Raw genomic sequence first — 10748 nt, forward strand, 5'->3', positions numbered from 1 at the left:
ATTTTTTTTGTTTTCATTATGATTTAATTCTGTCTTCAGTACTGACCTGATTTGTCTCCTGAGATTAGAATTTATATGATTTCTTCTGTCAACACAAACTGTCCCAACTTGGTGGCAAGAGCACAAAATGCAATCCAATGGACCAGAGAGCGGCGATGTGCAGGGATTCGCTCGCTACACGCCGACAGTTGTCTGGCCTGGCGTGACATTCGAAAGTCTTAATTTTCTTTGAAATGTTGGACTTTATTTCTCAATGCTTTAACATGGTTCAGTATTCAGTATAAATATAGTAACCTCCAACAACTCATGACTATTAGAAGCGCTTTGAATTTGTATGCACGTGTGTGTGTGGCTGTAACAGAGATGTTGCTTGATGGATGCAGGTAGATTGAAACAAAACTCCAGTCGTCTTTTATGTCATTTGTAGGCCAACGATCTTCGGTTTTCGGAACGGCTTGCGACTGTAAAGCAGGACGTAGGCGCCTGGGGATTGCACGTGACTGTCGCGTAGTTCTCGGACCGCCGAGTCATTGAAGCGGTGCCATGTTCGGGTCAGGGCGCTGTGGCACAAAGCCGTGTAGTGACCCGTGTTCAGGTGACCTGCGTGGTTCTAATGACAGAAGAGTTGTTTCCAATGAAAGGAAATTGTGGCCACACATAATATTGACACTTTGCTCACTTTGGGGGCATTTCATGTATACTCGCTTTTGTTGCCAGCAGTTTTTTCCACTGCCTTCCACTAATGTATGACATTTTTGCACACTAGTAAGACAATTTTGGCATACTAGTAGGAGTATACTACATGTAACTGGTGAGGCAAAACTGCACAAGTTGACATCTGCACACTAAAACAGCTACTAGTGAAGCACAAGATGTGAACGTATTGCTATTAGTACTAGTAGCACGCAGTTGTCAATTATTGCACAGTTTTGTCTCATTAGTAACATTTAGATTGTTGTCGTCTATGACGAGTATGCAAAAGTTATCCTACAAGTGAGGACAGAGAGAATACTAGTACGTGGGCCAAAGGTTGAATGCAAAGGGCATTTATTTGGATATCGAGCTTAAGGTCAGTGTAGCAGTTTGTCCTCACGAGTAAGAAAATTAAGCGGCCCAAAGTGGCACGTGTAATGGGGAAAAAGTCATTCTACCAGTGGACTGAATCGCGGGTACTAGTTGGCTATTAAGGATATCGAATAAATGCTCAAATAGCTTTTCATGCTATGCATTTGCCAACACGACAAGTAAGATACATTGAAATAATCGACCGTGTCATTTAAATATGTTCTACTCACCACGACCGCGTAGAGGCGGTAGGAAGAACAGGAAGTATTCTGCGCTGAGCTGGACAGAAACAAGCTGAGATCGAGCACCATGGAGAAGATAACGTTGGTCCTCAGTTTCACCTGGTTCTTCCCTTTACAACACGAATCCAGTTGAGAACAGCTGGAGCATCTTGACTTAATATTATCTGTCCGATACAAGAGCTGTTTCATTCTGCATTCACGAAGACAACAGTATCCACCGACCGTTTCAGGTGCAGCACGAGGATTTCGGGAGGTTTGTCCAGACAAGCGAGGAGAGCGGTTTCTTTCCGCCGCTCGCAGGCCGAGCACAGCATCTTCTCTCCCCCCGTCAGGAGAGTTTGCTCAAAGAACAGTGACAAGCAGTCCTGTACCAGATGGACACATCGCAGAGGTGAGAAATCGAAAGTGAAGCCTGACTCTCAAAGCCCGGCAGATGAGCTGCCCCATGTATACCCGAATGGAACATTTGCCGACGTGCGTGGGGATGGGTAAGGAGAGCACAGTGAAGGTCTGCGTGTTGTGGGTCTGATGGTCACACTGCGTGCAGACTCTCATGTAGCTGAGCTGCCCTTCGAACAGCTTGGAAACAACGGTAGACTCTCCCGGTCCAGAGGCACAATTTATATCCTGGTCTCGTCTCGGCTGCATCCCGCATCTCCCGACCTTTGAAGCACAAACGACCGCAATGACGTGATTGTGTTGTATACAATAACGTAGTATGTTCCGGGCCGGTTTTGACCGAGGCCTCAAATATCCTCATAATAATTGTTTGAAATGATATATTTTCAATGATGCATAATACAGTGGTGCCTTGCGATTACGAGTGAACCGGCTTGAGTTTTTTTCCCCAGATTCAAACTGTTGTTTGACAGCAAGTGAAAAATTCTTCAAAAAAGAGGCTTCAAGCTGTTTATCCACATTTCCAGTCGAAGGTTAAACGAGAATTGCACGTGTATTTAAAACGACCACATAGCTTTGCCTTAGGAAAGTCAGTTTAGCCTAATGCTAGCAAACAAAGCCAAACGCCATAGATGAGCTAACAAATAGTATCGGTCTCACAGTGCTGTAACCCTTTAAGCAACTGATATTTGAACTGAAACAGTCGAGCAACACAAACAGTAGTCACAGGTATATATTCTTTATCCTCAACGAAGAACGACGAATATTCATGTGGCTTACTGAGACATACTGTGAGCGTCTCTCTGGACTGTTCGTATGTTTGTATTATACTGCCCCCAAGTGGCCAAGGCACACACACACAACAGAAGGGACAGCGCAATGTCCATTGAATTGAAGCAAAAACATCTAGCTGGCAAAAACGGATTAATTCTTAACATTACATTTAATTATGTCATTACTATATGCTTTTATTAGTACAATATTATTTATTGGGAAAAAAAACATTACACAGTGTTTTGTTTTGGAGGGGGAGTCTGACGATCGGGAACGTGGTTTTGGAGGTGTGGATCTTGTGCCTGTATCAAGGCAGCTTCTGACCTCTGTATGACTTCCTTATGTTTAGTATGTATGATCATTCTTATGCTGGTTTATTCTCAAACTATCTCGAGATTCCCCAATGAACCTTCCACGACCAACGTGTATGTTTTTGCGGGAACCTCGCACCTTCTTTAAGTCGTCGTGGAGTGCATTGAAGAGGAGGAGCAGGAGTTCCTGAGCGTCCTGCTGCGAGTGGTTGTTGAACTGGGGCAGGATGGAGCACAGCAAGGACCTGGCCTCCACAGGGCCACAGCTGGAGCTCCTCCCCAGCCGCATCTGCGCCAGGAGGCGCACAAAAACCTGGGCCACCCGACACTTGGCTCTGCAACAACACGCATCGGCGCAAAAGAAAATTGAGCTCAACTTTCTGCCATATCCAGCTTAAGGGCAATGGACTAGTAACCTCTCTGTCCTCACTAGTGAAACAATTCAGGGCTCTATTAGAACGACTGTCTTACTCGTAACGTTTCTTGCATAACTAGTGCCACATTTTGGCCTAAGGTGGTCAAACATGCTCAAACAGCTTTGGCACACGAGTAGGAAAACGACATGTTACAAGTGAGCCAAAAATGCTCTCGTTGACAACTGCTTGCTACTAGTACTACTCGTGATGTTCTAAAACAAAAATCTACAATTAAACATCTCGTGCTTAATCTACTTGCCCCACACAGATGTCAACTAGTGCAAAGTTGTTGGCCCACTAGTGTGCATAAATGTTATACAGTAATATTGGGGGGAAAAAAGATTACTAGTAAGACACATTCTCATTCTACTAGTATGCTCATCACTAGTATGCCAATTTAGTGCCATAATTGAAGAGAGTGCATTGAAAATTGCAGCCTCCCTGTTAATTTTCCCAGCTAAAAACATCCACTCGGCGCTCGCAGATGCGCTCGCCTCACCGTGCCAGCTCTTTGCAAGTGTCCCGGTGAAGGAGGCCCTCAACCAGGGGCACCGTGGAGCAAACGCACTGCAACGCCGCGTTTCCAGAGTTGTCTAAACCGCACACACCGGGTCGGTCCCACCCCTCTAGTCGCTTTTCCGTCACATGACCGCTGCTGTGTGTGTTTTTTCTACAGGAGCAAGAACAGAACGCTTTAGATGTTGCTACATGGTGTCGATCTGATTTGAAAAAGAAAATGCACTGGAAGTGCACGAGTACATGCAACGTGTAACGTCCGCTAACAACCCAGGCTAATCTTAGCACCTCCCCCACATACAAAGCTTGTCTCTCAGTCGAGATGTATCACTTCAACATACTTTCTTGACATCAATTACTGTGCTTCTTTGGAAAGGATATTTGTGGCATCTTAATGGGTAAGTTGTCAATAGTGAACCGCGAATATGCGAGTGATTACTGTGCAATGAATGATCGTACGTTCTAAACATAAGGAACAGAAGTCATGGGTCAGAGGGCGCCTTGACACTTGTTGTTTCAAGTCACGCGTGATCTGCACCTGCAAAAACAAGTGCAATGGAGCATCATAAAAATAAACAAAGTAAAAGTGGTCGTAAGCTCATAAAGCTACCTGAGCTGACATTTCAGTGTCCAAAATTACAGCAGACACTTGACAGTTAATATTTTTACCCAAAATAAACATACATAAAATATACTTTATAAATATACTGCAACACTTTTGCACATCATCCATTTACTAATGTCAGACAGGCTCGTAATACATATCGAAAAGATACGTAGTTCATAATTTGATATATGGGTGTTTATTGGATTTTGGGCACTTTTGATTTTCGTTTGTGTCATCACCACCACACCATGTGATGACGTGATGGGAATGACATTTCATAGTTTTTAGCTAACTGTCCTATGCTGGGTGAGTTAGCTTACATTTTTCTTTTAGCCAACTAGTCCTGTACAATATTTTTATATGATTATCAAGTTTTTACAGGAAAATCTTGAAACATATTAACACTACAAGTCGTTTGGTAATGACATGCAATCAAATTATTACGTGACTTAAGGGTGCAAATGAGGAAAAAACTCTTCCAGTTATCAAAATGTCTGACTTGAAAATGTCTCTGGCCTAGCTTGCGCTTGAGTGACAAGACAAAACGACACAGGGAGCGAAAGAATCCGATTTTGAAAAACTTTATTGATCGGAAAACGGTCAATGTGGCGGTAATGACAGCAACTTTAAGGGACACACATATTTTAGTCATAAATAAAAGACAGAATTTGAAATGGTTTGTATATATGATGAGCAATCATTAATCCTGTCATATTTTACGGAATCTATGGTAAAATGCACCATTTGAGCATTTTTTTAGTGGAAAGATAGCGCTTCATATAGCCAAACCCTGTGCTATGGACTGTAAACTGTAAACTGTAAAAATACCACCATAAAACCGCTCAGAAAAATGTCAAAATATACGAATATTAACATGACATTTTAGACAACGCATATAATTAGGCACGCCCACCGCTGGTTATTGAAAACATCTATTTCGATAGATTTTTTCTTGAAATTTTACATCAAGGATACAAAAAGGCCCGTAATCAAATAAGCACCCATATACACATTTTATTAGTCTTCACTCGTAGCATACCATGTGCGCAGTAACAGTCCGAGCACACACGGCAGACACGTTGCCGCCCGGTGTGGCCCCACATATTGCACACGCCGGAAACTGTCACTACCGTATATGTGTAATTGGAAAATGAACAGTGAAGACCAACCTTTGCTTGGGGAAACTTGTCAGACGTTGCATCTCTTGGTACGATGCGCTGCTTAGCTGAGGCGGGACCGGCACTCCGGCGCTGTTGTCCAGAGCCAGCTGAGAGGCCAGAGTTCTGGTGAACTGGGTCAGCTGGACCTGCCTGCCTGAGCTCTGCAGGGTATGGAGCACAAATGTGTTGATGTAGATGCTGTGCAGTGCCACCCAGAGACCGGGGAGGAGCAAGTCTGCCTGTGATTCTCTCATGTCGGACAAAGGGAAAAGAAGAGCCGGTCCGGTCCAGCCTTGGAGATGAGCTGCAAGGAAGGATGCTGAGAAGAACTTCGATGTGCTTTCTGCAGATGAGGATGGCTCCCTCCGTCGAAGCTGTCCGAATCTCAGCTTTTGACTCAGAGAAGATGTGAAGGAGCTTGCCCTCCGTCCAGACAGAGGGGTCCAACCACAGCAGGTGGCGGTGGCTGCGGAAAGGTCTGATCAGGTGCTCCACCACCTGCACAACGACAGGCTTCTTACTACGTCCCCGGAGCTGCTCCGGGACGTACAGATGCATGTTGCAGATGAACCCTGAGCTGATATCACAGAGGATAGCCAGATGAAGCGTGCAGGGAATCTGTTGGTACCGAAGTTTGTATTTCTTCACAGCCAGGTTCTCACCAGGCGTGTGTAATCCTCGGTAGCGCTTGGTCACATGGCCGCAGAAGGCGGACAAGGCTTCCAGCTTGTCTTCATCCTCCAGTCGGCTCAGATGCAGGAGGCAGCTTTGGAAGCAGTTTCTCTTCAGGACCCCCTTCCAGCCTTCTAATCGGAGGCTCAGCTCACGCTCTCCCACAGAGAGACCGTCCTGCAGAACCACGGAGAAGCAAGTTAACATCTCGGTGTAATCCTCCTCGGAGAAGCGGACGCCTTGCTCCCTTCTTTGAGCGTGCGAAGGCCGAGGAGGTCCACACCTCAACACGGAGGCTCTCCTCATCAGCTCCCGAATGGCTCCTCTATCCATCCAGCACCTCCAGAAGGAGCTCTCGGGCCGTGTGGTACACCTGATAAGCCGGGCCCGTTGTCTGGGTCCGGCGACGAGGCTTGACTTTCTTTGACCTGAAGATGTGAGGCAGACACAGGGTTCCTCTGTGTGAGTCTCCTGGCGGCTCTTCCACTAGGTGGCAATCCTCTGCTGTCCAGCCGCACTCCTTGACTGACAAAGCCTTAGGCTTCGTTGTCCTAGCGTGCAAAGAAAAGACACAAAAATCAGGTCATGATTGCGATGTGCTCTGTGATCAGGATAGTTGCCATAATGATGGTGTGTGAGGAGCTTGTTTCGTCTAATGTAAGCAGACACAATGCCATGGGGTGGGTGTTTGACTTTTCCTATATGGTGTATGCCAAATTGTGTACTGCACAAATCTCTCTCTCTCTCTCTCTCTCTATATATATATATATATATATATATATATATATACACACATATCTGTGTGTGTGTGTGTGTGTTGGTGTCCTCTCGGGTGATACATGTCCACGGACACCCTGGAGAAATGTGCTGTGGAGGGAGATCTCCAGGGACTCTTGTGTCCTGGCAACCTGTGAACATAACAATCTGTATGCAGGGTATCTCCCATGATACCATTTGTCCTTTTGCGCTCGACTCGTGGGTCTGCGTTCACTTTGAGAAATATATTTCTAACGCACAGTCCTTTCCATTTACATCCCAAGTGCGAAATTATGATGAGACTTGAGCACTTCTCCCTCAGATCAATGCAATATTTACAACATTGAAATACTTTGTTACTGTACTTAGATTTTTCGGGTGTTGTATCTATACTTTACTAGAGTTTGGATTTTTCATTGTACTTATAGTCCCTACATTTAAAAAAAATAAATAGAAAATGAGACCGAGATCAATTTAAACATTTAAAAAAAGGAAATCTATTTTCAACTCTTTTACTCCTCTACAGAGTTCTCCATCTGGTGGCACAGGTTGGACTAGTTTCAGGGTTGCGCACCTGAAACCAAGCTTAGCTGTTTTTGGGTGGTTTCTGTTGATGGGTTTTACAGGCGTCTGTAAGTATTCATTCTATCTGTAAAAGGCCACGTGCTTCACGTGAAGGAGTCCACCATTGTAATGTTCAGTTGCGTGACATTAGAAGTGACTAGTGAATGGTCATCGGTTTTTCTTTTCGTAGTCGTTTTTGTCTATAGAAATTCCCTTGCATAAATTAAGGTCAATAAAAGTCAATCCATTAATGCCAAAGGGCGTCTTCTCTGCGTCAATACGCCCTTTGATCATGCAGCAATTATTTTGGATAAACTTTTTCATTTGCCTACAGTGAGCGCAACACAGAGTGCAAAATCGTCGGCTCGGTTGCAGGGGCGTTTCTAGACCTCCTGGGGGGGGGGGGGGGGGGGCTCAGACTATCCCCCAAAACAAAAACCAGGATGATGGATAAACAGAGATTTATTTCTTTTTTTAGATAATTGACGTATAAGATAAATCACACACACACACACAACTGTGTACTAGTTGACAAATATGTGCTACTAGTACTACTAGTAACATCGAATTCTACTACCAAGTACCGTTCTGTGTGACAGTCTTCCATATTGCTCCATTTCTTGCCTGGGTATGTTTATTCTTGACATTTGAAGGAACAAAACACTTCACGAGAGGTAGTGATATGTTGGTGTGATCTGAGTGACTTCACAAATTCTGCCACGTCACGTGAAGAGTGTGGTGAGTTTCGGGAAGAGACACGGAGGCAAAACACTCCCACGACCTTTGCGGAACAAATTGTCGACCTAACAGCGGAAAAGTTGAATAATAGTACACCGAAAACACGGAGTAATTCCTATACTGTAATCTCATTATTTGTCTGTGTCTATTGCTTGCGTGACATTTCCCTTTCACTTTCGAAACCCACAGTGAATGTGATTGTTTGTCAGGAATAGAGCATTTGCGAGTGACACCGCCCAGTGGAGATGATCTGATAAAGGTCAACTTTGTTATGGAAAACAGGACGAATGATTATCACGGTGGAAATTTGGTGTGCAGGCTCTTTGGAAAAGGGAACAACTGGTAAGTCCTTATTCACGAGTTCCTGTTCAGGTCCACTCGCTGAAATATTTGCGCTGTATCGGTCATTCCAGAATTGGAGGTAGTGGATTTTCAAATAATCTTTGCAATGTTTTCAGCCATAATTTTGTTTTCCCACTCAAACACAACCATGTTACTCATATTACTTGAAAAATACATTTCCAAAAAATGTATATGGCTAAGTTTGTTCTTGTCCAGTTAGCATAGCAGCTAACGCAGCTAGCATGTATGCTGAAGCAAAAAGCCACTCTGAAGTCTTGTTTTCCATTTTGTCACATCTCTTCAGTGTTTTCAGCCGTAATGGAATGTGCCTCGCCAACCAATGCCACCCCGCTTCTCAAATGATCAGTAAAAGACATTTGACTCTTTTTAACTAAATAGCGAAGGTTGTTCTTGACCAGTTAGCATAGCGGCTAACGCAGCTAGCATTTACTAATTTACCTAAGCTCCAACATTGAATTGCAACCCTTCTACTGTGATATAAAAACGTAGGTTTAACTTCAATAGTTGGTTACATGGTTACTTCTTTGATATATATATATATATATATATATATATATATATATATATATATACACATACACACACACACACACACACACACACACATATATATATAGGTCAAGGTCAATTTGTGGCAAAAGTACTTGCATGCAGGTCACTGAAAAAGCACGCAGAATGATGCAGTGCTCAGGACAACTCTGTGACCTCAGCGCTGGTTGAAGTCTTCAAATGTGAGACCTATTTATAAAGGCACTTTTGCGTTCTAACTTGAGCATGCACGGCTGCTGCCCTGCTCTGAATATGGACACGCTCTTGACAGACAGTCACGTGCCGCCGTAGTTTTAGCATGTCCTGTCTTCGTTCATTAAGACACGCCAGACGCCGACTGACCTCGGCCTCCGTTTTATAGAAGTATATCTTTGGCATCTGACTTTGAATTTTTAAACATTGTATTTTTTTTTTAATGTTAAACAATTCAGTGTGTTATGTTTGGGCCAAATGAGTTGAAATTTGAATTCAAGACGTATCATTTATTCCACTTAAAATTTCTTATCATCAAATTTTAACACTGAATTTCTTTTTGCCATAGAAAAAATGTTGAAAAATTTTACATCTTAAATTTAAATGAGGTGTGGTATTCTTATGCCAATGGTGTTTGAATTTCAATTCAAGACATTAGATTTCTCGCCACCGATTTTTTTTCTAACCCTCAAATTTCTAACAGTGACAGCCCCCATTGAAAAAAAACAGTATAAAAAAATTATTGGCCTTCCAGGCGAGAGTTGCATTTCCAACCTTGGACCAGGAGTTCGTGTGCATGAAGCAGTTGTCGGCTGATGGTTGCGGGTATTCATAGAAACAATTTCAAACGTGACAAGGCCGCGAGGAGGGTTAGAGGGTGCGCAGAGCCATGCAGCCAGCCGGCACAATAAGGGTCAAGGCGCAGAACTTAGAACATATTTAGGTCACGGGTGTCCAAAGTCCTGCACGTTTTTTTTTTTTTATTGCAGCGCCACATATTTTAATAATTAAATTAAACCCGGCTCATATAAAAAAGTTTAGAGAAAAAGTTAAACTATTCAAGAAAGCAAGTATTTTTTCAAATGTAAAATATGAATGTAACAAAGTTACAGAACATCACGTCTAATTTTGAAGATATATAAAGAAATGAAAAATACATACACGTTTTGTATTATTTTTTTTAAATGTTTAGAAGTCATCACACAATTGTTTTCATTCATTGTGTTCTGATATCACACTGCTTTGTCACCGATAACACCAAGCAGAAATGTTGACTTTTTTTCTTGAAATACGTTTGTTAAATAGTTCAGTGGTATTGAACTTTTAAGTAAAATATATTTGCATGACATTTTCAAAAACTCTTAGTTTTCTAACATTTATTTACAGTATATATATATATATATATATATATATTTTTTTTAAATGTAACTTTCATGTGCTCTAAATTTTAAAGGAATGGTTACATTTTTATGCCAATGTGCAAATTTGAGGAACTTAATTTCTGTTTTCATGAATAGTACAGTCCACCCTGTGATCAAAGTGGCACTGTACACCCCATGCATTGTATGCATTTTGGCCTTTTTTGTAAGCATTCCATTCAGTTGTAACAATGTTTCACGGAGGCACCTGAAGGCCAAAAGTGT

The 10748-nt window shown here is 42.7% G+C and overlaps 1 protein-coding gene across 1 annotated transcript; it reads right to left on the bottom strand.

Annotated features, from left to right (window-relative positions):
* Positions 1–412: 412 nt before the first annotated feature.
* On the bottom strand, positions 413–8089 carry LOC133415078 (uncharacterized). The gene is given in 10 exon segments (XM_061700896.1): positions 413–610; positions 1296–1446; positions 1530–1672; positions 1761–1970; positions 2931–3126; positions 3707–3877; positions 5500–5871; positions 5873–6492; positions 6494–6713; positions 8067–8089. Coding segments are annotated over 10 exon segments (2304 nt in total).
* Positions 8090–10748: the final 2659 nt, after the last annotated feature.

The sequence above is a fragment of the Phycodurus eques genome, chromosome 2, assembly GCF_024500275.1.
Source record: "Phycodurus eques isolate BA_2022a chromosome 2, UOR_Pequ_1.1, whole genome shotgun sequence".
NCBI lineage: Eukaryota > Metazoa > Chordata > Actinopteri > Syngnathiformes > Syngnathidae > Phycodurus > Phycodurus eques.